Source organism: Protopterus annectens, chromosome 13.part0 (genome assembly GCF_019279795.1).
Source record: "Protopterus annectens isolate FY-2018-M chromosome 13.part0, PAN1.0, whole genome shotgun sequence".
Lineage (NCBI taxonomy): Eukaryota > Metazoa > Chordata > Ceratodontiformes > Protopteridae > Protopterus > Protopterus annectens.
In genome coordinates, this window is record NC_056747.1 from 730,901,324 (window position 1) to 730,928,473 (window position 27,150).

The following is a 27,150-nucleotide window of genomic DNA, read 5'->3' on the forward strand; positions in this document are numbered from 1 at the left end:
ACCAGGACTTGCTACTAGATCATCCAATCATTACAGAAAAACCTATTACCACTTAACAAAAAAAGTGGCAGGACAATCTTCAGTCTCAACTGGACCACAGTCACTAAATGACTTGTGCTATTTTCCAATTTTGTATGTGGTGATAATCAGTTACAAAAATTATCACCAGATTTTAACATAATACCAGAGCTGGAGACCAGATTTTAACATACCAGAGCATTTTGTACAGTTTCAGATTACTATAAAAAGCTTTCTTGTTCAACAAAGAATTTTTTTGCCAAATTTTGTTCAGTTTTGTCTAGCTTCTCCATACAATTTTCCTAAATCTACAATTAACATTCTGATGATATATATATATATATATATATATATATATATATATATATATATATAAAAAACACACACACACACAACAAATAAATAAGGTTCCCAACAAGGTTGCACCAACTCAAGGAAGGGGAAAAAATGAACTTGTTTCTTCTGCGTTGGTGGATCTTGAGGTAATATAATATAACAGCAGTCAGACTGGCAGAGAAGTTTGATGGCAAGGACAGCAAGTAGATACCAAAAAAATGGTTTCCAGGAATTGTAGAGCTACAGGTTAAGAAGTAGAGAAAATGTACCTCAAAGTATTACACTTACGCAGCGAGACAGTTATCCAGTGAGTGGCTGCATGGGGGCAAAACACTAAAGTATGTTTGCAGTGAGGTTAACACCAAATTTAAAAAATTAAGTTTGGTAGAATTTTTGTATGGATAGTGGTTTCATTTTTCGACACTTGGGACTTAAATCTCCTGGTCTTGCACTTTTAATAAGGAGCACCTTTTTGAAATACATTAACCTTTCTACTGCAATACAAACCAGGTGGCTACATCTCATGACAAATACATATGTTAGACCCCCAAACAGCTCAGAATAAGGAACTACACTACTTGCTAAATACTTCCTTGTCAATACTCTGTGTCACCACCTCAATACACTTTTCATATCTGGTGAAACAGAACTAAATCCAGGACCCAGCACGCTTTCAATAAGCAATCACTTTCACATTCAAAAACAGGTTCCTTTTCAGTTTAAAAAGCATTGAGAATAAATGGGCCACTCGAGTAGCAAGGGCTTCACAATACCAGCTGACCATCACAAGCATCATGGGATTCTGACTACAACTTCAGTCCAGTTCTGAACTTCAGCACACCTGCAGCATTTTTTTTTTTAAACAGTCTACGGGAATGCCAAGCAGGAGATGTCTTACTTATGGTCATGAAAACACACCTTGGAAAAAAAAATAATCAAACAATCCTGATAGAGAAAAGCAATACCTCCTGTTAACTATGACTCCTACTGGCTGTTGTACAAATCAAAATTACTGAAAAGCTCAAAACTCAATCTTGCATTTCTATATAGTTACCTCCTCACATTCAAATTTCTAAGTACATTTTTAAGAGCCTGGTCAGAGTAAAAGAACTAGGAGACCTAAATGCAAACTGGAAGATCACTTTTAAGGATCAACTAAAACAGGATTTAAGCCTTGAGTAATTTGGTATGGGTGTTTATCAAAATACCCAATATTTAAAATATTCAAGATGCAAAATATCTAAACCCATCATTTAAAATAAAACCTACTGCACAACAGCGAGATTGCACAATAGCAAAGAAGGGGAACATTCAAAGTTTTTGATATTGTGAGTTTTAGATATTTTGTGCCAGTGACAGCTTTTCAGATATTTTGAAATTAGATCAAATAAATGTAACCCCTTGACCAAACAGTTAAATTCAATATACTTAAAAACAATGAGCAGTCTGACAAGAAATTATATAGAACTGTCCCCCATCAAAAAGGTCTAATCAGAGATATGCCAGTTTGACAAAAGTGCTTGCTGTCACAGGAAACCTCAGACTGCTTAGCTTGTTAAAGTTTCCTGTGACAGATAAACAGTAAGTGCTGTCATCAAACTGACATAAGTAATTTTTGATTAACCATATGGAAAGATCCACCCAAGAAATCGAGGTATAAAGTGAACATGACCCTGCCCTAGGAATACTACAAGCACTTTGGTTAGATGTCTGTAGCATATCACAAATTCCAACGTGTTGATGTTCTACCTAAAATAAAAGCGTACATATTGACAGAACTTGCAGCGTCCAAAGCATCCAATGCCCCATTGGTAATATTTACTATTAGTTGATAAGGTGAGTGGGCTGGTGTACAGACCCTTTTCAGGTCACAGCTTGTGCTCAAGACAGCATGTTACATCAAAAAAGAGATAAAACGCAAAGTGTTGTACAAATATATACATAGGAATAAAGAACAAGGAAAACACAAATTATATATATATATATATATATATATATATATATAGACAAATGCATGCTAAAAATAAACTTCAGACTCACCTATCTTTACTAGATTAGAAAATGCAACAATTCCAACTCCTCTTCAACAATGTCTTCAAAACAACCCAGTAAACCACTTTTCCATTTTAGAATTCTAACTTCAAAAAGTTGTTAAACATCTTGCACATCCTGACACTTTGAAAACCCCACACACTGCTTCTCAAATGAATAATATTCGCTAACCAGCTCATCTTCAAACCCATCACTCACACATACCTCATCATTTTTAATGCATATAGTTATAAGCACGAAATCATAAATACAACTTTCCAAATAATCCCAATGTGCCACTCCTTTTGAGCTCACACCAGCATTTTTCCAGGACCCAAAAATACTTGAGAAGTTGCTCTATAAGCAACTAATGGACTATCAAAATTTGCATCCTTCTAGTGAATAAGCAGTGTAGCTTCAGACCAGGCAACAGTAATCTCACTGCAATCTACCACTTCACAAGCCAAATTTATACAGCAATGGAAAAAGGGACATGTCAATATGGGCAATCTGCATTTACAGATGCATCCTGAGACAGCAGTACACTCTTGCATTCCCTATTTGGATGGTCTTGAAACAATTATTCTTTTTGTTACTTGCAAATGACCTGGCAGACTACCTTCCTCCATCAACTGCATCTTTTATTCAGATGATAACATGAATACTCTGAAAATACTATTCCTAAAAAGGCTGCAAAACCTCTTGCTAAGAGACTTCAGTTTACTATGAAGTTAGCAACTAGAAAAAAAACAAATCCTTACTATAGAAAAATCTGCTGACATGGTACTCATTACCAGGTGAAAACTAACACATTACTCTGCCTTAAAAATCTTTAACTAAATTGGCACAGCACTCTCTCTCATCAAATAAAAAGGTACGCAGGCTAATTATTGAAGCAGCAGCTCATATTCACCCCTCAAAAGAAAAAAAAAAAAAAAAAAAAGTTACCCAAATTCTGAAACAGCTGAAGGTCACCTTCAGATGCACCAACTGAACTACATATGCAAGACTGTGAACAAAAATCCTATTAACAGCTGAGGGAAGAGCACAAACATGCTTGCATGCAAGATGATCAGCAGTCCTACCGCATTCAGAACACTACCTCCCACTGGCAATGCCTTTCAGTAGTCATGTCACACTTCCAAAAACATTGGAAAAAAAGTACATAACCGCCATTCTTGTCAACATCTTTAAAGTAGCATGGTGTCCACTTGTTTCCTTAAAATGGTCAGCCATTTAAAATAAAGGAAACAATTATCACTTCATAGGTTCATAGATTAGCACTAGGCTAACTGCCCTTTTGGGCCATTTGAAGCCTAGCCAGTTATCACATGTGAGAATAAAACCCTGCATCTTGTGTCTTTAAGGTAAACACCTTAACCATTATGTCATCCTCCCACCCTTGACTTAAAATCTGTAGGCTACTGAATTTGGAACATCAGCCTCACCTTCAAATAGTTACTATCATCATTAGGGAGACAAAAAGAGGAGCACATGCTTACTTTGAAAAGTCCATCTGTATTAAGGGGAGGAGTCGCTTGTACCCTGTGCACATACATTAACAAAAGATGAGGACTATACCTCACTCCTATTCTTACAGTGTCCATGTGTAGGAAAGCAGACTACAGTCTTATCTTTAAACTGTTCTCACTACTCGGCAACTATTGTAACTTACATTTTCTCGTGCCAGTACATACAACGCTCAAGAATGTAACCCCACTGCAAGTGTCATCTCTATAAAAGTAAATTAGAGTACAAGCAAAATAAACTAATATTTTCCTTTTCTTATTGCCCGTTTGTCTTAATTATCTCTTAAAATCCAATTGAATCTTTCTTTTCTTAGATGCACCCTTCACTCACTTACTGAAGCAATACTGTAACCATCTCTTCAGCAACTTTGCTGCCCTCCTTGGCTGCAAAGCTCTTGGCCTGATTTACACCTTACTAGCTTTATAAGAATCTGTCACCAAAGACCTGATGGAGACAACACAAGACCAGCTTTATACTACCTATCACAAAGTGAGGAGAAACATAACTATAGACATTAGATCTCACAAATACTAGAAATCTCTTGAAGTTCCTTTGTATCCCACTTTGCTAGCAAATGCCACTGAATGCGGCTTATATACTGTCTTGCTATATCCAAACAATGGTTGTAAAAACTTAAAACAACCAAACATACTTGTAATTGAACTAAATTACATTCCCCAAAGACACTTTATCTGAACAGCACGTACCCAGGTCAGCTGCTCTCCTCACTCTAATATTTACTTATGCCCACATTCCTCCGAATGATAACTTTTCAATGCACGTGTATAAGGGACATCACCAGCTGTATGTGTGTGTAATTAGCACATACAGTAGTAGCCTACTCAGACGGTGCAATCAATGGAAAAAAAGACGACACTCCCAGCTGGGCCCTCGCTGCACATATTGTATGCTCTATACTCAGGTGAAGCTAGGACACAAAATCTAAGCCAGCTGTGGATAATGGCGAAACAGCATTTTGTCTCACTACCTGGACATAAGCAGAGCTTGCCAACAGCATATTAGTTTCACACCACTTTATTAAACAAGAGTAAGCGCTTTTGCGATCTAAGTCAGCTGATCGCTTCTTCAGACTCATAAAAACAGTTAAAACATTGGTATTTAAAATATGGTTCAACCAATGAAAACACACATAAAACTATGACAGACTAATTAAAATTGCATACATCAGTACATTCATTTGCCTTATATTCTGCATAAGATGAAATAAAATATACATATAACAGACACATTTTATGTAATAATCCATATTACTTAATGTTTTAGTGGTCTGGACTTTAAAAAAGGTTTCAAGGAAACAGCATTGTTCAATCCAGGAGACCTATCTGCCTGAAGTAATAAAATCCATCTTTGTTCTGCTTCCTCTACCTTATTCCTTATATCACCTCCCCTCTTACTTTTATTTATTATTTCTAAAACCATGAAATTAAAAATATGTTTCCTATCTTCTTCTTCCACATGTTTTGCTAAAGCACTCGTGTCTTTTTTATTTCTTATATCTCTAAGGTGTTCAAGGATACGTTCCTTTAGACACCTATTGGTTTTGCTTATATAAAAGGCATGACAGTGCAGAAGCTGAAATAAACCAAATTTTGTGTTCTGCAGTCAGCATAGAAATCTATATAAATTATAAATCCTAGTGTAGGATGTTTATATGTAGATTTATTATATAAATAGTCACATGCTGTACAATTTCTGCAAGGAAAAGTCCCCTGCCTATCAGATAGGATAATTCTTTCATTGTTTCTGGATTTATAACAGAGTTGCCTTTTTAAGGACCTCTTATTTCTAAAAGAAAAGCTGGGTCTATCTTCTAACAATTCTCTCAAGTCAGGATCAGACAATAAAACATTCCAATTCTTCTCAAAAATATTACAGAAACGTATCCTTGAACACCTCAGAGATATAAGAAATAAAAAAGACACGAGTGCTTTAGCAAAACATGTGGAAGAAGATAGGAAACATTTTTAATTTCATGGTTTTAGAAATAATAAATAGGGGAGGTGATATAAAGAATAAGGTAGAGGAAGCAGAACAAAGATGGATTTTATTACTTCAGGCAGATAGGTCTCCTGGATTGAACAATGCTGTTTCCTTGAAACCTTAAATCCAGACCACTAAAACATTAAGTAATATGGATTATTACATAAAATGTGTCTGTTATATGCATATTTTATTTCATCTTATGCAGAATATAAGGCAAATTAATAGACTAATTAAAATTGCATACATCAGTACATGTCATAGTTTTATATGTGTTTTCATTGGTTGAACCATATTTTAAATACCAATGTTTTAACTGTTTTTATGAGTCTGAAGAAGCGATCAGCTGACTTGGATCGTGAAAGCGCTTACTCTTGTTTAATAAAGTGGTGTGAAACTGCAAGTGAACCGTTTCCTACCTTGACTACTACATCTCAGTTGCAGCTTCACAGTAGTGCCCTTTATAAAACCAAAAGTTGTAAGTGATTTCCTGACGTGGATTATTCCATTTTTATCTTCAGCTGTGGTCTAACCATTGGTCTTTTCATTTTTTTTCGCTTGAGGCGTATACCAGGCGTTTATCCAGCTTTTGTTTTCTTTCACATATTACTGCAAGTCCCTACTACTGACAAGATCACCCAGCTGAATCATTCCTATTGGTCAGCAAGGTGATGCCCATTCTGTTAGAATGAAAATAAGACAGAAAGACCCTTGCAAAGGAAACCTACTGTGGTCAAAAAAGGCAAAACCCATTTCAAGATCAAAGGATAATCACACGAACATCTATCATCTGCCAACTGTTCCTAAAGGATAAAACCATTCCATATACAGAAATGACTCCATTCAAAAACACATCAAATCTTTCCCTTGTAACCACTTAACAAAACATCAAATACAACTCATACCCATCTACATATAACTTTTGGCAAGTTTAAAGTCACCTACTAAATGGGACTTCCAAGATGGCTGCACACACAGTAACAATTTAATTTCAGCTCTCCCAGTGTGAAAACAGAAACTCAGCAAACAGAGCCAGTGAATTTTACTTTTGGGGTAAATTTCAATAACTGTCAAGTAAGTGCACTACCTGGATGCCAGCAAAAAAGAAATTCAGAGAATGTGAAAGAAAAATCAATTGTAAACAGTAATGAAAAAACACTGACTGGGAAGAATTCTGCAGCTGTTCAGCAAAAAGCAGTGCGAGCTCCAACTTTGGTGCAAGACATTTTTGTTTTTCTAGATTACTGAAGTCACAAGTCAAACACTCACAGCGGATTAAAATAAAATGAAACACTGAAGGAGTACATCAACTCAAATAACAAAAGGCTGGGAAAAATGGAAGAAGCTTTAAACAGATATTCAGATGAGGCGATAAAAATGCAAAAATCAGAGGTCAAAAATGAAGGAAATGATGGCGGAGAATGAGACTGCTCAAGAAGTGATGTTTCAAAAAAAAAAAAAAAAAGATAGAATTAGAGGACACAGCACATAGGCAAAAACATCTGTCCCAGAGAATATGGAATGAACAGACTATTAATTTTATGAAAACACAAATAAGCAACTGGACTGATATTCTACAGCAGTTGTTGTTAATTGAAGGGACATATCGTGTATACACTCCAAGCCTAGCCATTTGAAAGCAAACTAGACCTTTAATAGAAAAAAATACAATCCTACCAGCAGAACTTCATTCTGACAAAACTGTGGAAGAAGGACAAAGTACTAAAAGTGGGAGACAGTAAAGTGTTTGAGGAAAAGGATTACTCATTGTACACCAGGCAGAGAAGCAGTAAATTCATTCCAGTAAATCGGGAAATGTTGAGAAGCAGGCATGAGATTCAGGCTGCTGTAGCCAGCTATTTTCAGAATATTCTTTCCTGGAGGGACAAAATAATTTTTTGATGCAGAATCTGCTAAAGAGGAAATACAAAAAAGTTTGTCCAACAAAAAGTGAGCATCAAAACAGGAGACCCTGCTTCTTGTTCTTCTGGTATTAAGCCCCATACAGAGACTGTACCAGTAAAACCTTTTCCAATGTTTCAAAAGGAAAATGCTTGAGAGACAGAAAAAAAGCATCAAGAGCTGGCAAGAAGAACCAAAAGTATGTTGGAAAGGAAACGGAGACTGGGATTTGGAGATGGAAATCAACATGAAGAAAACCAGCAACCTGGAAAGTGACAAATGTAGGATTACAAAGCATTAATTCTATTTGTGAAACGTAACAAACATGTAGGGGCCTCCAAAGCATATGCCCTACGTCACATCATTAATGTTTTGAAGAACATTTAGGAGGGAAGGAAAGAGGTTTTTTTTTGTTTTGTTTTTTTAACAGCAGTATTTTTACATAACCTGCATGCTATAAAGTATTACACTTGAAAATAACCAAGAAAACATTAATGATACTAAAGTAAACAGTTACCCCTGTTTTTTTCCCTTTCTCCTTGTCCAGTTTTAAGAAATGTAGGCAATGCAATGTTAAAAAAAAGTTTTTACAAAAGAGCATGATACAAGAAAAACTGATATGCTTTTTCTACTCTTGCATAGGGGAATGACTGGATTAAGGCCTTTGGCTTGATCTAGTAAACACATTTTAGGGGTAAGAAAATTAGAAAAAGAACACTAAATACAATAAAAAATGTTCTTCTAGCAAATAAATGAAAGTCTTGTAGCAGAGATAAGTGTGTCTGCTTTTCATGTCTCTATGGAGACAGACAATCTGATAAGGGGCAATAAAACAAAATATGTTTTTCTTTAAATAGCTAGGAAATGTTTTCTGAAAGCATTCGAGTGTTTTCTAATATGGGAGAGGAATAAAGATAATACAAGAACAGACAGCATTTGGTAGAAGAAAAAGCACAAGCTGTGCCAGGAGTCTTAGCATGGATAACTTTCTTTACAGGTTACTCCAGGTCTCTTGAGTGTAGCTGTCAGACTGGAACAACTTTTCCTGTTAGGAGGATTAAACTTCAATAGTTAAAGATGTACATAGTTTTGTGGGTTAGCACTATGTTAACAGGGTTTAGGGGTGTTCTCGGGTTGTGTATGTTTTTCACCAAAACAAAAAATGTGTAAGATGTGACAAGTTCAAACGGATACAAGAAACAACTGCATAAAAGATCAACCTGCCAAACACTGTATACATGTAACACAAAAGCTGAAACTAGACATTTTAAAAAGCTATTATGCATAACACATGCAATAATACAGCACTTTCTAGATCAAGTAAATGGTCTCACTTCCTAGATCATCTTTAAAAGTAAATGGTCTCACAGATTTCTATAAAAAAATAAGAGAGTGTAGTGAATTATATTAAAAATGTACAGTGCAAACAGCTATGCTATAGGAGACTCGTTTGGAAAAAACTGAGCATGCAAATTTGATAAAGGACTTCAGGATGGCTACTCAGCAGAATATATGGGAAAAAGGAAAGTGAAGTACTTAACTGCAAGAGGTGCTCCAATAGTGATAGAAGGGGGGAAAGATAATAATGGTAGATTTATATTCCCCTTAAAACTGCTATAATGTAGGTTATGAAAATTCTGGAAGAAATAATCAGCTTTCAGCAGGGAATATTACTTACAGGTGGGGCCTGGAATTTGATTTGCAGCAGTGAGGATGCTATCTGGAGACGCAGAAAGGAAAATAACAAAACAGTACATTTATAAACATATTTGGCATGGAATATGTGAATTCGGTAGTAAGAGTTTGCAGTGAATTCACATATTCCCCAACATACAAAAAATAGGCTAGGCTAGAGAGAAATGGTATTCCACAGGAGTATCTGCATTTAATTGAAAGTTTTACAATAACTACTTTGGACCACACTCTAATAACTAAATTGCAACACTGACGCTTTCCCACCTATCTTTTAAAAAGAGAGGAATTTAAGGAATAGGTAGTGGAAAACTTTTAGAGTTATTGGGGAAGATACAAATTTCTTCTGAAAATATAGCTAGGGAGTTGGATAAAATGAAAGTGGGGTTGAAAAAATAGGGTGGAAATTAAATAGAGATCTAATTAAGAAGAATTATTTATAGGGATTTCAAATGTTAAGGTATTGCAGAATAGACAATCTCACAGAACAAGAAGAGGAGCATTTGCAGAATGCTAAACAGAAAAAAAAGGAGGATTACCTAGATTATGTGCACAAGCTTAGAAAGACTTCTGTTAAGCAACTCAGAGCACAAAAACTTTTAGCACAACAACTCAGGCAACAAAAAGTTGAAAGGGTTGTCACCAATCTTAGGGAGCCTATAACAAGGAAGATAACCAGAGATCCTGTAGAAGTACTAGAAATATTTCAAAATTTTATGAAAATTTGTATAAAACAGAGACATATGGAAATAAAAATGTACAGATAGAGATGTTTATGGAAAAATTAATATGCCAAGGTTAGAGGGAGATGAGGCTCAATTACTAACAGGATAGTAGTAGACAAGTCCCCAGGAATAGATGATATTCCTGTGGAAGTCTGGAAGCTAGGAGGGGGAAAAGATAAAGATGCATTTTGTTTAACAGTATTTTAAAAGGAGGAGAAGCAACAACATCCTGGAAGAATGTGGAGGTGGCTATTAATACATAAAGACCCATCAGATCCAGCTTCACATAGGCCCCTTTCAATTCTAAACCATGATTACAAAGTACATCTATAATGGCTAAAAGAATGGCAAAGATGATGCCAAAAATTGATAGATATGGATCAATGGGGTTTTGTGGAGGGGAGGCAAACATTTGACAACATTTAATAGAACAAAGAGGATTCGGATGGAAGCAGAATGTAAGAAAATGCCACTGTTCTTGGTGGTTCTTGATGCAGAGAAAGCATTTGACAGAGTAAGCTGGGATTTTATGAGCAGGGCAATATATTCCCCAATAGGGTTGATTAGGCAGATATAGGAGGAATTGGAGGCAAAAATGAAAGTGGGTGTGTTCCTCTCCAATAAGTTATGTTTGAGCAGAGGAACCAGGTAGGGGAGTCTTCTTTCCCCTTTGTTATTTGTGTTACATTTAGAAACATGGGCAAAGAAAATAAGGGACTCAAATTCAAGGGTACAGTTAGTATGGTAGTCAAGAAAAGCTGGTTTTATTTGCAGATGATATTTTATACCCGATAAAACCAGAAAAGAGCACTTCAGTGTTGTGGAACATTTTGAGACAGTTTCAAGTCTTTTCAGGAAACAAGGACAACTATAAACTGTGTACCCACATATGAATTGGTTCAGCAATAGCCATATTTATGGGGACATGAAAAAATTAAATACTTAGGAGTATGGATTCAAAAGGATTCTATTGTAGCAGCTAGGGATATGTGGGGAAGAGGCTAAACAAAAGATAATACAAAAACTGAGAAAGTGGAAGCTTTATTTTATGGATATGGATAGCAAGATACAAGCAATCAAAACGTTTTAGCCCCTTTAGTTTTATACAGGAGGTCAGGCATACTTTTATCAACCAGAGAAGTTGTGGATAGCAATTTCTAGAGTGTTGAAGGTTTTATCTGGAAGGGGAAGATGGCAAGAGTCAAGTGGGATAAGCTGATCCTTCCAACTGAAGAAAGGTGGTTTGAGATTACCTGACTTGAAGAGGTACTTCAGAGCTGCACAGTTAAAGCTCCTATACATAACACAAGCAGAAAATTATAATTCAAAGTGGAAAAGGATGACAACAAAACAGAGGGAAGATCAAGAAATAAGACAAGACTGGAATTTTGGATGCAGAGCCTTAAGTCAAACAATAACCATAAAGAATATTACATTCATAAAAGTAGAGAAAGTATTCTACAAACTAACCCAACACGTGACTGGAGAAAGGACATTTTGTTGATCAGAATGACTGCAATCAGGGATACAGACAACAACAAACAAAAGAGGGGTGGAATTTACTGGAGAAAACAGGCAAAGGAACCAAGGTGATGGGAGCACATAAGAGAAGGGAAAGATAACAGAATGGGAAGAGGCCAAGAATTTATTTGGAGTGCATGCTAAAACGACTGCCTTCCCTATCAATAACTGATATTAGAGTATAGGCAAAGATAAAGAACTAGGAGGATCCAAGCGAAAGACGAGCACTGGTAGAGTTTTTAGTAGAATGTGGAAGAGAAGCTGCTGTTAAAATAGGGATAATAAACAGAGCATATAAAATCTTGCATGACAACTGTAAGAATCAGAAGAGGTTAGAAAGGATTGGGAAGACAGCCCCAATAAGCAATTCACAAAGAAACAATGGAGAGATATATGTATGACTCACAAATATGAAACAAATCTAGAAGATTTAGGATCATTGCTTGAAAGTATTTACATAGGTATTTTTATACCCCAAGCAGAATGCAAAGACTTGTTCTGCAGGTAGATAGCAAATGTTGAAGTTGTGAGTGGGAAGAAAAAAGGTACTTAAATAGAGTGTAATGAGTTGGCATACTTTAAAAATTCCCTGCAGACTACTCTATCAGAAATACTGGGTGAGCAAATTGGTATAACTAAGGAAAATTTTTTTGAGCTATGATACCATGTCTAGGCATTCCAATTCTGTAAGGCCTTGTCAAGTCTAATTATGGTGGCTGCCAAAAAAAGCAATTACTAGAAAATTGATATCAAAGTCTAAACCAACTGTACTAGAAATAGTGACTATAGTAACAGAGATAAAACAACTGGAAATAGGAATTTCAGAAAAGGATAGGAGCAAATTACATTGAAAAAGTATTAATTGTGGGAACAATACAAGCAGAATAACATTTTGGAGGAGGAATGGGGTTTAAATGAAGCTAGGATTTGAATGAGCTATGTAATGTTTGACTGACAATAACTGGACAGATAAGTAATGTACAATATTTGCAACTAAAATGTCAATATAGTTTGTTTTCATTTATATAAATGTACGACTGTCTACTGCCTTAAGTGATAAAAGAGAACTACTAAACCATAAGTTTGCTACAAGAAAATGATGCTATATAAAAATAGAAATGCAATGGTCTAAAAAAACATTTCAAACACATTTATAATCTTAATTTTTTTAAGCACACATATATCATGACTTATAACAACCACTTCTTTTTACACTAAATATTGTCAGCATTTGCATAAAAATAGTACTTTAATTTAAAAGTCATCCACACAGTCTATATGAACACTAAGTGCACAGTCAACACCCTGTCCCAGCTCTGTATTAAATGTACAAGGTACAAGAAAGAAGAGGACACTAGGAACCATTTCGTTTATAAGCAAAACGTTAACAAATACACACTGCTTTAATGTGTAGAAGTGCACAACAAAAAGCACCAAGCAACAGATTCCAAGGCTTACTTGTAAGCACTAGATCCTTAATAAAACTGTAAATAAAAGTTAACATGGTATACTAATCAGCCCTCAAAATGGAAACTGTCTGCAAGTTGCTCAAGTTCAAATGAAAAGAAAAAAAAAAAAATGATGTAGTGTGTTAAACCCTAGATTACCAAAGCCCTCTTTCCTCTCCGTGAGGAAATCTACAAATCTTCCTCAAACTAACAAGGACTTTAGTCAGACTTGCATTAAGGGACAGTAACAGGAAGGAAAAGAACACTGACAAAAAACAAGAAAAAGAAGGCAAAAATCCAGAGAAAGGTTTAGGTTAACAAAAATATTGGAAAGAGATGACCTCAGCTTCATTCACGCCTTTTCTAGTTATCCTCAAGTCTAAATATTCTCTGGACTTGGCTTCCAGCTTAGTCTCAACGGTATGGGACTAGCTGTGGAATCCATCTCCTGACAGACCATCAGCTTGTTCACTTTAGCCTTCATTTTCCAACCATCTGGTGCTCTGAACTTAAGCTGTCAAATGAAGGTACCTTAAGGCTATAAACTCCACTATGTTCTGTCCACTATATGACAGACTATTAGAGGTCATCAGTAAATGGTGGTCCTGCTACTATGCTAGCAAATAACTACACCACTGTTGCAGCTTTCAAGTCACCCTGGGGAGTACAGTTCCTAGGACTACAGCTCGTAGAGAACCATTGTTCACTTACAGAGAATCATGGGCACTGGGCAGACTAGGGCGAGGCTAAAATGAAGATTAGCTTGCCCACTAACAAGCAAGACCAGTCAAGTTCTGCATAAACATCATGCTCAGGTCCAGAGACAGAGCTCTAACCGAAATGAGATCACTGCACTGAACCACCTGGCTGTACTCTTTCAAGCAGTAAATCAGTCAGCAGTCTGTGCTGTTTGCTGTGCTTGGCTGCAAGAGTTTTTTCTGCTGCTGAGTGTGAACAGACAGTATGGCTGTTTACGTGCAAGATATCCTTGATCAGGTGGTCCTTTATTCAAGATTGGACCAGATGGAGTTGTGGTACCATTACACCAGGTGACCCAGACTTATGCTGGATATAGTTTTAATACAAAGAACTTCAAACTGTGGCTTCAGTTATATGGTGAACCACCTGCACACTGTCTCCTGGTTCAACTAGGTTTGCAACTATTTGTCTCTTTTCTTTATATCCAGCTATTCTCTGGACTGTTTGCTTCTCTTTGAGGTCAATAATTTTTCCAGCTGTTGTAAAAGAAGCATTATCTTAATTTTCAAAAGTCAACTCTGGATGTAAACAATGTGAAACTTTCCCTTTACTGGCAAGGTGACTGAGAAGATAACAGAATACATCTAAGAATAAACTAACTAGTCATGATCTGGTAAAGCTTTGTCAGCAGTCCAGTTCTAGATCTTGGCACGTACAGCATAGAAACTATACTTATTAGTGTGGCAAATGACCTACTGACAGGGAGAACCAGAATTAGTCCATCTTAGTCCTACCAGATCTTGTTGGCATTTGACAAAGTGGCCCATAAGATCCTGACTGACCATGTGAGACTGCAATGTAATGTATTGGGTAGAATTGCATAGCACTTAAAAGAGATACAGTTCCACAGCAGGGTCAAAGTTTAACACCACAATTAAGTTGTATTTTACACATAAAAGTGTGAGACAGTTACCAATGTAAATTATCTCTACTAAACATTCCATACATTTAGCATTCATTGAAATCCTGCATATATTCTAAACTAAAATCAAGTAACCCATTCTCAAATTACAATACAGAAATTCCCCTTAAAGTCTTACACACACGCGTACACACACACACACACACACACACACACTATGCAAGAATTTAATAAAGCAAAACTAATAAATGGATAGCAATGTGTACAAACAAAACAATTTGCTTATTAGCACCATCTACATTTAAATATACTGATTATTTTGCCTTACTTCTCCCTACACAAAACCAAGCACCTATCCTTGAGAATGCAAGTGATGGTGGCAAGGGTGCAACAGTGCATTAATATTTGCAAATTTTAGGACTGCACGCCATGTGCCTCAATAATAACAAGCTTAAAATAAGGTAAACCTTATTTTGGTCCAAAAAGCTCCCGCATGGTACTTCACTGTATACTATTACTGCTGCTAAACCAGATAGAACCTGCCAGCAATCGAACTCCTTTTCTTTACTTCTAATAATCAATCATAATCATCAACCCCCAAAAATGCAAGCAAGTTGGTCATCCCAAACAGGCTCACTAACCTTTTCTATCAATTTCATCATTTAAAGCTCACAGACTCAAATTAATACTACAAAGTAGAATGGTCTCCGAATCTGAAAAAAAAAACAACCTATTTAATGAACTACAGTACATGAACTTGGACCCCCATTTTGTCAGACAACCAAATCACAGTCTTAAGTACATTCCATAACCTTCTCAATCCCATTCAGGACAGGCCTTTCTCTCAAACTCAAAATCTCAGGATGTTCCCCATGCCCTTGGATAACACAAGAAATGAGGAAAAATAAGGAGACCTGGCATAGCCGGCATGGAAAGCAGATCCTATACAACAGAAAAATAGTAGACAAACCGACGACTGAAAAACAGAACACTTGTAGCCACAAACTTGACCAAAGCAAACTGCATAAGATCCAGACAAACCGCTTTTTACAAGTGCACCCAAACAAGCTAGAAAATTCATTAAGCGACTTACTAATAGTCTGGAAATTGCAGGTTATAACTTAGATAAACTTAATACATCATTACAGAATACCACCCTAAACATAACACAGATTTTCCTCTATTCCATTTCAGAGACACAAGTTCAAGAAATCATTAAAAAGCTAAAATCAACCCACCTTCAAAAAGGCAAAATTTGTATTACTCAGGTTTATTATACTATCTGCCCACTAACCGCTAAATCCCTTGCCCACTCTTACAACAGACATTATCCACTACTGCTGGAAACATGCTATAGTTGTAACAATACAAAAATCAGAGTGCATAATTATATCCAGTGGCTAGGTCACTTGAAAACCTTATCAAGAATCAATTAATACACCATATCTCAAAATAAGACTTCTTTCTAACAAATCAGGACAACTTCAGACCAGGTTACAGCACATTAACAAACTATTTACATAAATCAGTATTCACACCCACAAATCAATGTTAAAAAAGCACCACTCACAGGTACCCTATTTACTGATCTCAAAAGGAGCCTCTTTAAAAACTGTAGCACACAATCGTTCTAGCTACCATACAAAAAGCCAGCTTTGGTGAACTGGAACTACACTGGCTTTTCATCTTATCTAACTCAGGACAGAACAGTGCATCGGAAAAGGGCACATTCAGTGCTAGAATCCCAAAAGGGTCAGTTCCATGATCATTATTTTTCTAAATGCTTATTACTAACCTACCGTATGACTTGCTGGCAATCACCCTTACATTATGCTGATGACATCATCAAAGCTTAAATTTCTCATCTGCTAAACACCAGCACAATGTAAAAAAATACTTCAGTTGTTTCGTTTCTGTTCCAAACAAGATTAATACTTTATTATAGATTGCAAAGATGTCACCTGGTACCTACCAATGCCTAGCCAACCTCCCAAACTTTGAAATGGGGGGCCCACTAGCAATTCTCATTTGCACGGTGATCTATCAAAAATATCCATGTTTCCTATTCAAAACAATTAACATTTATTCTCCACAAACACAAGACAACACATCAAATTGACACCAACTCAGATCTGCCTATAAATGTGCCAGCGAGTCACTGGCAAATAGATTGATGACAAACTTTGAACACCGTCTACCCTTTGTAGAATTATATTCTGCATAAAACACATACAGGCTAAAAACTACTGTCAATATCTACAACTTCAACCCCTTATCTTCAGACAGCACCACTGCCATACCAAGATCAAAACAGTTCCCACTAGCAACATGAAAGTGCAATCCTTAACTTTGAAGCTATTATACTACAAGCACTGCCCTCCTTTTAACTTCTGAACTGCTTACTTGAACCATAAAATTTACCCTCCCTATTCATCCTACAATCATGCTGTTACACCTATTAGACCACTCTTTGAAAAGGCTCTGCATGAGAAAGCATTTTCCAAGATTATCTTAACAGTTTGGAATTCACTCCCCCAGGAAATCAGAAGGCTAAAGGACTACCTCATATTCAGGGAGAACACCTACACAGAGATCATAAATGTACTTTGCTAGACAATGCACGACATGAACAGAAAGTACAGAGAGCTAGTATTAGCATCCTGAATGCCAAGTGCACATATACAAGAAAAATTTAGAAAATGAATGTATAGAGTAATTATGTACTTGTATCATACTGCGATTTCTGAACTGTACATCATGTATACGAATTCTCTGGCCTTGAGGACACTGCATTTGTTTTGTTTGAAGTGGTGTATTTGTAGTTTGAGGGCAAGCGATTTCTTTCCCAGGGAAAGAAATCTCTGTTCTGAACGATCCCGGTTTAGTGTGTTCATTCAGTATGTGTCGAAGAGGCATTCACAAATGCTTCTTCGAGATTTTAATATAGACCCTTGGTTCAGGTACACCAGCTGGAAACACTCCCTGGACCATCCCCTGATCAAAGTGGATGTATATGTGTACGTACATGCGTGCATATGCGTATTATTTTATATGTATATATATATATATATATATATATATATATATATATATATATATATATATATATATATATATATATATATATATATAAAAAAACACAAACTTCTCACTCCGCCTTCTGGCATTTCAACTGCACAATGTGTATGATAGCTCTGGCAGGGACAGCTGACCTGGATGGTGAAGCAAAAACATTTGAAAAATCTGCTGGTAAAAGAAGGTTAGATAGGAGCATGACTTACAGTTGGACAAACTTAATTAGAATGTAGCACTATAGTCAAACTGAGCATGAATAAGTGGCAGCTTTGTGTGACTAACTAGCTTGAAATATATGGGCCACATTCTTACGTCACTGGACATAAAGCCAATGCTGAGAACGTATCATTAATCTGCTGCCAAAGATGGAAGCTAAGCAAACACTGGAAACAGTCCAGCATTTGTTCAAGTTCATCTAGAGCACTTTAAAAATTGCTACATCAATAGAGGCTTCTTTCAGAGCATAGCTTGTCATGGGACTAATCACTAAAGTGTTTTGAGTTGCTGAAAAAGCTTGTGGCTAATGTACCAGCTCTGAAATGTTAAGATGCAGGAGTATGAGTCAGTATGAAGCAAGAGCTGTACTGATGCCAGAGGAAAGACCAGCAGCATATGGACTGAAAACATGTACAGATATGTAAAACATACACACACACACACACACACACGATAACGGTACACAATTTTGTTTCAGTCTGAGCTCGTTTATGGATGTGATAAATTCCACAATTCTTGTGGTAAATCACTGCAGGCATCACTGCAGGCCAAGACAGGCTGTATAGCACTGCACAGCATATTTAAGAAATCACAATCTACATTGCAACAATGTTGAGAAAGCTGCAAAATTATGACTTAACAGTCCAGTGCAGACAGTGACCTGCTGCAAGGAGAAAAATTAGGTTCTTTTGCAGGAAATTTGAGCAAGAAGTCTTGTGTGTTATTCCAAAACCACCAATACCACATGTAAAAGTTACTGCTTGAAAGATGTACTTCAGAAAAAACATGTAAAAAAGTCATAATAAAAAGGTTAAATAAGCCAGATCAGTTAACAGCACTGCATGCAGACAATAGTGCATTATCTGTACACTGACAAATCAGTCCTATTAAAAAGAGGAGCAACAAGTTGTAGAAAATCCTGAAACAAACTCGGTCATTATAAAGTACAACAGTTTGAGACACTCTCTTTGCTGGTCAAAGTCTTTGTTTTTCTACTACTCATTCTATCTTTGTTAGATCTGTAGCAAGTTCCACATACAGAATCCTAACAAAGAGTGGCTACTGTATGGCATTTCAGAGTGCCATGAAACAGATATACTTCAGTTCAGTTATGACCAACATCTGATTTCTACTATCCAACAGACGACCACCAAATAAAAAGAGCACCAAATTCCTGAGGATGCACATCTCTGAGGACTTCTCAGTCGACAAACACCAATTACATTATCAAGAAAGCAGAGTAACATCTACACTTTCTATGAAGGCTGAGGAAAGCAAATCTTCCACCTTCTATCTTCAAAGCCTTCTATAGAGGTACCATCGAAAGCACCTTGACAAGCAATCTCATAGTTTGGTATGGGAATTGCAAAGGTTTGGACTGCAAGGCTCTCCAAAGGGTGTTGAGGATAGCAGAGAGGATTATAGGGTCCTCACTCCCATCTTTACAGGGCCTAAGTGAGGTTCAGTGTATAGACAGAGCCAAAAAGATAGTCAATGACCTCACTCACCCTGCTCATGTACCTCTCTCCTACTTGTCTTCAGGCAGGTGTTTACGCAGCATGCATTGCAAGTCATTCAGATTTTGCAGGAGCTTCTTTCCACAAGCTATCAGACTATTGAACTCTAATAACATATACAATAATAGAACATCAGATCAACTGGTTGCACAGCTGAAGGAAAAACCTCTTGTTCAATACTCAATGCAAATTGTTCTAAATGGTGCAATAGCTAGGCTGGGTTTTCTCTTACTGCTGTGCAATAATCAGGAGGCAAGACAACATTCCATGCAAAACTGTCAAGTCTCATATTCTGTGCAATATATACATCATAGGAAGTTACTAGGCGATTGGCCCTGAGGCCCTTATAGGCTTAGCCAATGTTTAGACAAGTCAGCACCCAAAGCACAGGTCCAGCAAGGACACAGGTGGAATCCCAGGGGTGTATTTTCTGTTTCCCATCCAGTTATCCAGGTTAAACTTAAAAAAGGGATATATGAGGTACTCTGCCTGATGTGGAGAGGGAATCTATTCCACAAATGGGGTAGTCTCTGGGACACAAATCTGTCCCACCAAGTCCTATTGATGTCACAGACCAGGTTGAGGTTGCGTGTGCGGGTTACTCAAGTGGAGCTTGACTTGCGGATATGCAGCAGTCCATTGAAGGCGGGGTCTGAGATTGCTTTGTATGCCAGACAGAGGTCACCTCTAAGGAGTCTGTATGAAACTGAGTAGAGGGACAGGACTTTTAGCCTGTGTAGGGTAGATGTTTGAGGCCCTGGATTCTCCTGGTGAGGAACCTCTGTGGTGTCTCCAGCTGCTGCATGTGCTTTGTGAGGTACATGCCGAAGGGGGGTGTTGTACTCAGTAACTGGCCTTATAAGGGAAGAATACAGGGATGTTATGACCTCCTTGTCCCTGGATGAGATACCCTTACTTATGAGGGGGGCCATGTAGAAGCTTTCCATACAATGGAAGCAACATGGTTGCCCAAAAAAGTCAGGTTGTTATCAACCTGGGTGCCCAAAACTCAGGCTGCTATCAACCTGGTTGCCCAAATCCCTCACGACTAATTGTGTATTTAGGATGTTGTTATTAATGTGATACGTGGGGAAGTCACCCTCCCCAAACTGGATGATGTATTTTTTTGGCATTCAGCTTGAGACTATGTTTCTAGCACCAGTCATTTGTTTGGATGAGACCTATTGGAGGGCGTCCACATCACTTGGGGAATTGAGGACCGCGCCCAGCTTGCAGTAATCTGCAAACTTGGTCACCCATAGCCCACTGGCTTTGGCCTGCACCTCAGAGAAGGACATTCCTAATAAGAGGCCCCAAGACCGATCCCTGTGGTATGCCGCTTGTTACGGGTCAACTGCTTGACGTGGCTTCCCCTATTTTGATTAGGGAGGTTCCATCAGTAAGCCAGTTTGCTACCCATCTGGTAACGTATGGATTGATGCCTAGATGAGAGAGTTTATCTATTATGCCTGAGTGGGGAATAGTGTTGAAAGCTTTGGCCAGGTCAAGGTAGGCAGTGTGCAGAGTCTTCCCCTCATCTATGGCTTTGGTGACTGTCTCAAAGAAGTTGACCAGATTTAGCAAATATGACCTCCCCTTGACAAAACCAAACTGTGTTGGAGTCGAGACTTTGGAGGTTGCCAATGTATGTTAATGAGGTCCATGATAATCCATTCTATGGCCTTGCAGATCAGGCTAATGGGTCAATAATTTCCTGGATCGGTGGATGCTCCACCTTTGTGTAAAGGGTGGACAGTGGCTGTCCTCCACTCGGCTGGGACAAAGCCGGTACTCAGGCTTTGGTTGAATATAGTGCCTAACGGTGTTGCAAGTTCATGTAGGATGCAGTATCAGATGTTATCGGGCCCCATGGAGGATGTATTTTTTGCCTTTGAGAGGGTAGTGATTACCTGTTCCCTAGATATAAGGGGAGGGGAGCGGGTACTGGGGATGTCCTGATTTACTGATTGGGGGGGGGGGGGCAGAGGGGTGAAGTTTTCGCTGAAGCTGTCAGCCAGCAGGTTGGCTACATCTACAGCATTTGTGTATGTGGTGTCCTTGACCACCAGCTCTGCACAGATCCGGGTGCTTCCTTTGAGACTGCAAACATATGTGAAGAAAACCTTATGATTGTATCTAGCAGATGTGGTCAATATGGCCTCGAAGTTGGCTTTTAAAGGATTTCACTAGTGCTCTTATTGCTTGTTCAGGCTAAGGAAAGATTGCTTCCAATTGGGCACCTGCTCCTTCTTGGCTCTGGACAGCAATTTTTTTTCCTTTTGTTATATAGTTTATTTATTGCAGACTTCCACCAGACAGGTTTACTCTTCCTAGCAGAGAATTATTTTGTCCTGGCATGTATTCCTGATTCCATGTGTCTATATAAGTGCTCATATAGTACTTTGGTGTAGATTTGGACATTGGTGCCAGTTCCTACAAAGGGGGAGTGGGCTGTGAAGCTGTTCATACCATCTCTCAGGAGGTTGTAATCAGCTCTGGAAAAGATTTTTGTCTGACCCTAGCTGGGGGGGGGGGGGGGGTCAGGGCAGATGGTGACTTCAAAATTGACCAGTTTATGGTCAGATCTTACCAGGGACATGTGCAATATTAAATGGGTGCTGCTACTAGTTATATGAAGAAATAACCTAGGCTAGGGCAACTGTCTACTGTTACTGTGTTGTTAAATCGTCATGTTGTTTTTCTAGTATTTGTATGAGCTGTCTGCACTCTGAGTCAGAGGCAATGACATTTCGTTCAGCTTACACGGTTGTCTGAGTCTGAATGACAAAGTTTACTTTTGACTTTAGTTTCTAGAGGCATTTTACTGTAAAGAAACAAGTGCTACTGTGACCACTGAAGAAAAAAAGTTTTGTTAAGCATGAAACTCCAGAAACTTATTTCGGCCAACAAGCCACAGTTTACTAGTCAAAGAGGCCATACATGTTGAGCAGAGAGTGAAAATCCAAGTTTATTATGACTATTCCAAGAAATACCCAAAGCAATGGTTGGGTAGAAAGATGATAAAGCTGAATCTAATGAAAAAGTGCAACTTTTATTGGTAAAAATCTCACTCTTATGATGGACCACTCTAGTTCAAGCAATAGGACTTTTGCCCACACTACTCACGAGAATGAAATTTGCAGAACAAGTTGCCTAGTGACACCAATTCTAATTCCAGAGCATAAAAAAGAACACTTTTTGTATTTCTATTTTTCTGTCTCTTAAGTAGACAAATAAAGTTAAGATAAGCAGCTAAAACATTCATTCTTTGTCTACAAGTGAGAGGGAGTCTTGAAAGAGCACCCAGAAGATTAGTTAGAAGCTGCCGTTATTGGTTATGTAACATATTCAAGGTCTTTTGCCCATGGTTAAGATCTACAAGCCTACAGAGGAAATGGAATTAAAGTGACTAATAAAAAGCAGATTCAGAACGCAAACTGCCAAGCTCAGGGAAAGATCAGTTTTCCTAGGTAATGTCCGGGAGTTGAAGAGCCTAATACTGAGAATCCAAACTGAAAATCACAGGAGGGAGTTTGAAGAGGTATCAATCCACTGTTCAAATGTCGTAAGTATTTGGTGTCTAGATATGGAAGAATCAACTGCAAAATCTACAATAGTACATTTGCTTAAATATAAAAGTAGTTTGCAATAGACAAAGACCGATTTATAGCTGTGCGTTTATACTACTGCATTAACTAATATTAGTGTCCCTGATTATTTCTGGATTTGTCCCGGATTGGTTGAGAGCTATGCTACGTACAGCAGTGTTGTTACCTAAACATTTACAATACAATGTTACTTAAAGTAAGAAGACTATGGTTCTAATAAAAGGAAAGCAGGTATGTTGCTTAGCGCCCCCCATATGATGAATTATCAAGAAAGACTCTGAAATCAAGGGCAAGCTTATGTTATTAGGATTTACCTTGCCATTATGTAAACATTTTAAACATGTGCGACCACCTATAGGGAGGAGCAGAACCTCGCTCAAAACTTTTTGCTTAAACATGTGCTTCTTGGGACCTTATGTGATGCATTACTCGTGTTAATTAAGCAAATTCTACAACTTAAGCATTTGTCGCGAAAGACATGCAACGTACCATCGCGAACAAATTACAGAGCTAAACCAGTAAGTCTGCAATGTTGTTAACAGCCTGGTTCTGTTAACCTATTCTCCCATTACGGGTGCTTTTATGCAGTACTAAAGTTCTTTCCAGATAATGACACAATATCAACTTCCGGGTTGCAGACCAGACCACCGCATATATCAGCAGTGATCAATTATCCCCTCACTCTAAGCGCTTCCTTCCAAGACCATCTCCAAACATATTCTAAGTATGACAATATACATCCAGACAGCAAATGTTTATTAATATAATCATTGTTGTCAAACTACAAAAAATAAAACGTGATCAACCTCATGAATCTTAATGGTACATTCGACTGAAGGTGACCTTCAGTTCTGTCAAGCTCTCAGTAACTAGGCACATGGATTCATAACCAATTAAAGTGACAGTACGTACCCACGTATAGCGACTAGTAGTTCAAAAATGGTCCCGAAGTTCCAGGTCAACTCACATTATGTCCTTCCTTTTCAACTGGAATGCAAGTGTTGGTTATCTGTTTATTCTAATTCACGACAAAATCGTAAACACATCTGAGTAGGAGAGGACCACAAGTGACAGCTGAGCTACCAAGGCCAAAGCTACATTCGGTTTGCTGTTCGACTTGTATATGATAACCGATGTTACCTGGGCATACAGTAAATTTTACGTTCACCTTTTGACCCGTAATTTAAGTTTCCATTTGTCTTTATGCGAGTACATTACTTGACTCGCACAATGCACCCAGACCAGCTCTAAAAAAAGGCACACCCATTTAAGGGTTTACCAGGTTGATTAAAAATCCCACCTCAGTGTCAAACTACAATATGACACAACGAGGCCGCGCACACACTCTACAGACATATACAGTACTTACAGGTCACATTTTGTATATCGTGTGAAAGAAAGACACGGGGACTAAAGGCGCAAAGAACTCAAACTTTTTTGGGGTAGGGGAAATTACAAAAAGATTGGGATCAACACCACAACTCTGAATCCTAAAACTACTTCAGCAAATGTTCTTCCTTCCATATCTGTGGTTCCAAAATCTGTATAACATCAGATATAGCTACGGTATACTTATTAAAAAATGCAAGCACTGAAAACATAAAATTACTCACTACATTTTGACATGCCGTTAAGAAACAATGACAAACCCTCTCCACCAAATATCTAACATTTGTAAGGAAATTACAGAAATACATAATCTATTACAGCTGTTACCCAAAGCATTCAATTAAATAGGGGCAAATCCAAAATAATCAGGGACAATCAAGGACACTTTTTAAACAATACTGTTAAATTGAAATGTTAACAGAATAAGATAAGGTAAATTGTACTGTTTCCAAGTAAAAGAAGTCTTGTCATTAAGTGGAACTCACCAACACGTCTCCAAAAGTTATCAGTTTTATGGAGGAATTACGAGGGACAGAGCTAAATTTATGTTAAAAAATCAAGGGCAGTTAAGAGGTTTCTACCCTAGCAACAACAGGTCTGACTGTTGTCTTGAATGTGGAAGGCTCTGAAATCCCAGAGTTTTTTTTAAACATGGAAACCAGTTCCAAACTAACTCAATACAAGCAAAGTTACTTAAATTCTCCTCGTCCACTGCAAGGCTTAAAAGCATGTGCTCCGATATATAGTTAATTTTAAAGTTAGTCTCCAATACATTTCTCCTTCACCCCCCATTGCAAAACATCAGTCACCTTCCGTCCTGATGCTCTCTAACACACACACTACCCAAATCTGAAATTTACTAAACAAGGGAAAACTACAAGTAGTGCATGTCACAAACACCAGACTTACCTTGACTCTTTTGATCTTTTTTCTTAGCAGCGCAGTTCTCGTCTTTAACACCGGTATTATTATTTGGAACGGTTGCTGTCATTTCATCTGTTTTACTAACCATGTTCTTCTCCGTGTTGATGTACTTGCAAAACTACGTTTGATCTTGCTAACTGAAACCCCCTTAGAACTAGCAGCTTACGCTGGTGCACCTCACCGCTGCTGAAAGGACAACTTCAGCCTCACACACGTGGTTCAGTGTAACCTCTAACACACTGGCCCAGATAGTCGGAGAAATAAGGGAAGCGAAAAGGATCAAACGCTTCACTGTTATTAAAAAAACGCGTTAATTGTTGACTGTAATGATCGTATCTAGCAAATATACCTCTCGCAACTGTACATATTTTGCAGAATGTCAATAATTTTGCCTCATATTTTTGGTCTGTTTCTGTAATGATCGTATCTGGCAACTATCCCTCTCAACTGTACAGATTTTGCAGAATGTCAAAAATTTTGCCTCATAGTTTTGCTCTTTTTCTCATAAAAATGTGGTTTTCTGGGAAAGTTGCCATCTCATTAAGGATCAGAGTCAGAAAATAACGAGAGACGCTAGAGATTCATGCTTCATACTCTTCAGAAAAATTCATGCTAATGCAAAAATCTGTTATTCTAGCAATGTTCTAAGTTTGCAAGAACAATATTTTAAAAAAAATGTCCCTGTTGTGGGCCTTTGTCTCCTCATTATTTATGGCTTTGTCCAGATTTCTTGCTCTAAGAGGTTGAGAGCTATGCTCATACCTCTCAAGTGTAACTCAGTACGAGGAACGTACCTCATTTGGGGTCTTAAAAAGTTCAGTACGAGGAACGTACCTCATTTGGGGTCTTAAAAAGTTCATGTTCCTTAAAGTTCCTCAAAGTCCCACATTGAAAGACTCTGTCACACATCCAGTGTTAGGAATTTTTTTAAGTGAAATCCATTGTAAATAGAAATGAATCATATTAATTCATTAAAAGATCTTCTTTATAAGTAAAACCAGCATATTTTAACCATCCTATAACCTTCCTAGTCGAAGTTGTTAGTAAGCCATTAGTATGTGTTCCACATTTTGCCCATTTGTTCCACATTATGAAGGCTAGTGTTCCTCATTTTGGACATGGAAGGTTGAGAGCTATGGCTATGCTGTCAACTGTCTTTTAATTTTTAGCGAGTTCCTCGATTTTTGCTTCAAAGTGCTTTTCTTTACCTCGTAACGTGTTACTTTGTGACAAACCATTACGGGCTACAATCTTTGCACGTTCTGCAATTCGCGGCTTATTTTTCGTCGTGAAAAGCGTAAAGTTACTTAAATCCAAAACGTTGTATTCTGTCAACTTGTACTTTATGCGTGTCGATTATCCCCGATTCTGCACAAGAGGCTGATAGCTGTAATAGTAAAATATATAAAAGGTTAAACTTTGCAAAAACAGAACATTTGCAGTCTGACAGTTACACGTTAGGGCAGTCAGAGAGGTATGTGGATGTTAAAAGAGTCTATAGCTCTCGACCGCATACCCCCAGAGCCAGGGTCAAATTCAGAAATAATCAGGGAACACATGACCCAAATCAGGGACAAGTTTTAAAGGTATTTGTAC

The 27,150-nt window shown here is 37.7% G+C and overlaps 1 protein-coding gene across 2 annotated transcripts in view; it reads right to left on the reverse strand.

Annotated features, from left to right (window-relative positions):
* CLUH (clustered mitochondria homolog) overlaps window positions 1-25,794 on the reverse strand; it is a 662,807-nt gene extending 637,013 nt beyond the window's left edge. For both annotated transcript variants that reach the window (XM_044054416.1, XM_044054415.1), the window contains exon 1: window positions 25,540-25,794. In XM_044054416.1, coding sequence (XP_043910351.1) covers window positions 25,540-25,642 — 103 coding nt within the window. In that variant the 5' untranslated portion in view covers window positions 25,643-25,794. The remainder of the gene's footprint in view (window positions 1-25,539) is intronic.
* Between the last annotated feature and the right edge of the window lie 1,356 nt (window positions 25,795-27,150).